Raw genomic sequence first — 4,494 nt, 5'->3', positions numbered from 1 at the left:
GAGCCGGTGAAAACGGGAGAGATAGAGGGAGAGAATACAGCGAGGAAGAGGGAACAGGGGGCAGAGGAGGGAGGGATGTAGCCGGCGTCCGCGTAATTAATGCGGCACGATTAAGCACGAAACGACTAGGTTCCGGCGGCGAATCGTGGTTGCGTTTTGTTTTAAAAGCCGCAAGTCGGATGTTTAGCTCCCTGCTGGGGGCAATCCTGCTCACCGTGGGGGGTCCTGGCACCCGACCCCCCACACCCCATCACCTTTAACTCTCCATACGCCTAGCAACGACTTTGCATGTTCCAGTGTGTCTGACCGATCGTTCGATTCACCCGCGGAACACACACGTTTCGTTCCTCTTCCTACCTTTTCTCGCCAGTTGCTTGCCTCTCTCTCTCTCTCTCTCTCTCTCTCTCTCTCTCTTCTCCTGTCCCACGATCGAACGAGCAATCTTTGTTGCGCAATCGTTCGACCGATTATTCCGTTTCTTCCCTTCTTAATTAACTGAGAATCAAGTTGAAAACAAACGATACGGTTACGCTTGTTTCGCTGGAACGATGAGAGAGAGAGAGAGGGAGGGAACAAAAAATGAGGGAAAGCGATTAACATGGTAGCCTACGATCCATAATCTCACCGGTCACAGAATGCCCTCCTCGTGTCGAACGATCGACCGAATCGATTCTCGAATCGCAAAGTCATCCCGAAATCTATGCAATGACGAGGCTGCGCATCATCACCGATTGTACTGGGTGTGTCTACACCTCCGAGCGGTTCTTTTGATTTCCTAGCCGCGAACGCAACAGTATACTCGTGTTGAAGTATCCGCCTAACGTGGAACGAGGTTCCGGGTTAATCGAGAATCTTGACGTAACGATCTCGTATTTCTCGACAAAATAATCTTAGAGGCTTGTGAAACTGTCTCCCTACCTCTATCTCTCTCTCTCTCTCTCTCCCGACAAATTACTTTCCAAAGTCTTTCGGTGAAATTGTTTTCTCTTTTTTTACTTTACGGTTACGAAGGAACGCGTACGAGGTGTACCCACTCGACTTGAATCGTCTTACCAGAAAACGTGCGGTTATTGAACTAGTTCGCCGGTCGTCATTACGTTCTGTCACGAGATATATGAGTGCAATTCGTTCGAGTGGAACCATTTGTCTCATTTCTGCGAGAACTTTTTGACGATTACACCGTGAAATCCGATATATACGCGGAGTTCGTGTTCGAAGCACGACACGAAATCGACCTAACAACCGAAAAGGAGACTGCGGAATTAAAGTCCATGAAAGAAACGAAGGAAAAAAGACTGGGGAGGGGACCTGACGAGGAGAAGGGGATTGCGAAGAGGGAAGACGAGGGAGGAGAGCTTCCGTTGAACTGATTAGAGCTCGAGTCTTCGAGGAACCTTCGCGATGGAATGCGCTCGAATGGCCGACGCATCACGAACGACGTTTGTTTCATTCGTAATTCTTCGTTAAACGTATATAATTCGTAGCTCTTTTTCCTTCGTCTTTGAAAAATCGAAGGTTAACGTCGAAATACGAAGCGGGAAAGAATGGTTCGTACCTCCTCTACCGAATCTCGTGGTACCGAAAGTTGGAATTTTCAAAAGTAGGCCAGAAGAATGCCAGCTAACGGTTTTACGATGGCCAATATTTCGTTAATTTTCGAGAACAGAACACAGAACGACTCAGGTAGGCGGACGAAGAAAGATGGGACGCGAGAGAAGGAACGAAAGAGAAAGGGACGAAACGGACGAAGATCGGTGCCTCTGCCTCGCAGCGATCTTCGGTTTCCTTTCCATCCTCGACAATAATAATACACCGCGAGTTTCCTGAAAAGGGGAGAATGCGTCACGTTAACCAGAATTCGCACTTCCACGGTTCCCCAACAACTTCCAGCGAACCAAGTATGTATACCTACTATTTGCTTTCCGACCCGGAATCGGATGAATTAGGTTTCCTGAAACCGGGCCGCAAATCGACCCTTCCTTTCCCCTCTTACACCCGACTTCCTTGAACGCAAAACTTCCTTGAACGAAACAACGAACGATTTTCCAAAAATAGACATAGGCAGCTAAGCTAATCCATTCCACCGATGAAAACTAGACAGACAGAAAAAGAAAGAAAAATAGGACGTAAGGAGGAGGAGGGGAAGAAGAAGAAGAAAAAGGAAGAGGGGAAAAACTAAAAATACACCGTTTGGTTACAGGTTTGGTTTCAGAATCGGCGCGCAAAGTGGCGGAAGCAGGAGAAGGTCGGGCCCCAGGCGCATCCGTACAATCCGTACTTGGGATCAGGTGCACCACCACCATCGGCGGTCGTCGCGCCGACCTTGCCGAACCCTTTCGCCCACCTGGGCACGTTTGCCCTGCGGAAACCCTTCGACGCGTTTCGTTACCCACCTCTGGGTCACGGACCGGTCCTTCCCGGTAGTTACACCGCTCATCCCTATCATCGCGCGCCGCCACCTCTGCTACCACCTGGAATGCCTCTGCCTTACACGTCCGCCAGCACCCGCGCCCGCGCCCGCAACCTTACCGCATCCCCCGGTTCAGCCACCTCCGCCAGCCGCCAGTTCACCCCAGGGTTCGCCCACTGGCAGCGTTGGCCTACCCGACATCGACAGACGGACCAACAGCATCGCCTCCCTCAGACTCAAGGCCAGGGAGTACGAGCTTCACCTCGAGATGCTACGCAAAAACGGAGATCTCATCAGCTGAAGAGGTTCGACTCCATCCTAGAAACAGATTGTCGCTCTATTTGCCAGTGCCTCTTTCCATTTCGCCGTTCTTTAGCAGCGATCGATCGTTGATCTCTCCCTGTTCGATCGAAATACCCATCTATTTCCACTCTGACGGAGAGCTAGCGGAATCGAGATATAAAGGAAAACGATAATCTATAAGCCGATGACAGCTCGAAACTCAACAAGGCTCGGTATGTTGGCATCGCTGATGAAACAAGTGCGGGCAGAGGGGTAATTACTTTTTTTCGTTGTTACACAGAGACCGATACCAACTGCGTTCGCGTTCGCGTTACGCCCGCACTTCTTTCTTATCCACGTATCGTACAAGATACGAGCCAAAGAACTCATTTCAAAGTGGCCGAGCACTTATTATTAGTACCATTAATTTGCGTGTACGCGAAGGAAGGTTGAACGATAGTTGTCCTTCTTTCTGTGATCACTGTGCCTTCGTTACGTAATCTAATCTTCGATGAACGCTGATTTCGATGCTTTCGAATTACACGCCTGCGACGATCTTTCGGTTCTACTTGAAACGAACTGAGCAAAATCGTCGGCATCTGTGGAATTCGAAAAGTGAACGCGAAACTTTTTTGGCAAAACGCGCTCTGCTCGAAAGATTTCTATGCGATACACAGACTCGTGATTCGACGATACCAACGATTCGCCGTGTGTCGCGTCCGCGTTGGCAACTCGAACGATCATTTGGAAAACTCGAGCTTCGGGTTTTTTCACGGTCGTTAGAATTGCCGTGCGTTTTTCCCGCGGATGGTGACCCCATGAATCACTCGGCAGACAGTTTTTACAGCGTCGTTCGTTAAAGAGAAGAACGATATACCTGTCCATGTACAAACGAGTTTCTTCAACCTTCCTTCCCCTTAATATCATTCACAATGTCAACTTTATGTTCAAACGATTACGAAGAAATGGGAAGAATCAAGCGAAAATGCTTCTTCGTGTACAATACTGTATATAATTTACAGTACTGCGGTCGAGCGACCATTCGAATAATACGTTATACAATATTTCCGTGAAATATTCGGAGTGTCTTTCAAATTTATCCTCTTGAGCGGCCCGTGAAAATTCACGAAACGTTTCCTGCGAATATAGATTTTGTCAAATTGACCGGGTACCTCTAAACGAAATTATAATTCGCCGTGAAACACGTGACGAGGTCATTCTGAATTTTCGTGGAACATTACAAACGTACGGTGAACGTGGGTTCGATAAGTTTGAAGAACAATCCGCGATACGAACGTGGTCGCTCGCCGCGTCTTGACGAATCGAGAACGTCTAATTCTAAAGTAACAGTTAAGCAAGCATCATCGAAAGATGTCCGTCCAGAGAAATAATATTCCTGGCATCGTGACGAGAAAGTCACTATCGAGTATATTGTTTTTTATTCCTGCAGGATTTTTTATCGACAGAGAAAATGGAAAAAAAGAACGAAACGACATGAAAGGTAATTAAGTTAATTGGGGTGAAATGTTGACGTTATGCATAAAATGTGAATCGAATTCGAAAAGCTTTTATTAAAATGAGAGAAATTTCTTCGGTGGTCGCGACCAAGTTTATACGATAGATAGAGTCGTTCGAAGACAGCGCGTAATTTCTTTACTTTTACACGAAATCGTCGTACGCATTTTAGATAAGTATAAAAAAAATACTATTTATATACGCGTTCTCTTTAAGTTTTGAATGTTCAACGATATTACCATAAGTTTTACGACTGTATAAGCATTCCTAGAGTCTAAAAGTTAAGC

At 47.0% G+C, this 4,494-nt stretch overlaps 1 protein-coding gene across 1 annotated transcript in view; it reads left to right on the top strand.

The window, feature by feature from the left end:
• The window catches only part of LOC108579997 (homeobox protein aristaless-like), a 52,562-nt gene extending 49,851 nt beyond the window's left edge, over positions 1–2,711 (top strand). Inside the window, 2 exon segments of the mRNA XM_017943647.1 lie at positions 2,201–2,532; positions 2,534–2,711. Of these exon segments, the coding sequence (XP_017799136.1) occupies positions 2,201–2,532; positions 2,534–2,711 (510 nt within the window).
• The last annotated feature ends 1,783 nt before the right edge of the window (positions 2,712–4,494 follow it).

Source organism: Habropoda laboriosa, unplaced genomic scaffold (assembly GCF_001263275.1).
Source record: "Habropoda laboriosa isolate 0110345459 unplaced genomic scaffold, ASM126327v1 scaffold2, whole genome shotgun sequence".
Lineage (NCBI taxonomy): Eukaryota > Metazoa > Arthropoda > Insecta > Hymenoptera > Apidae > Habropoda > Habropoda laboriosa.
Note: the sequence above shows the minus strand (reverse complement) of the source record. Positions and strands in the feature narration are given on the sequence as shown.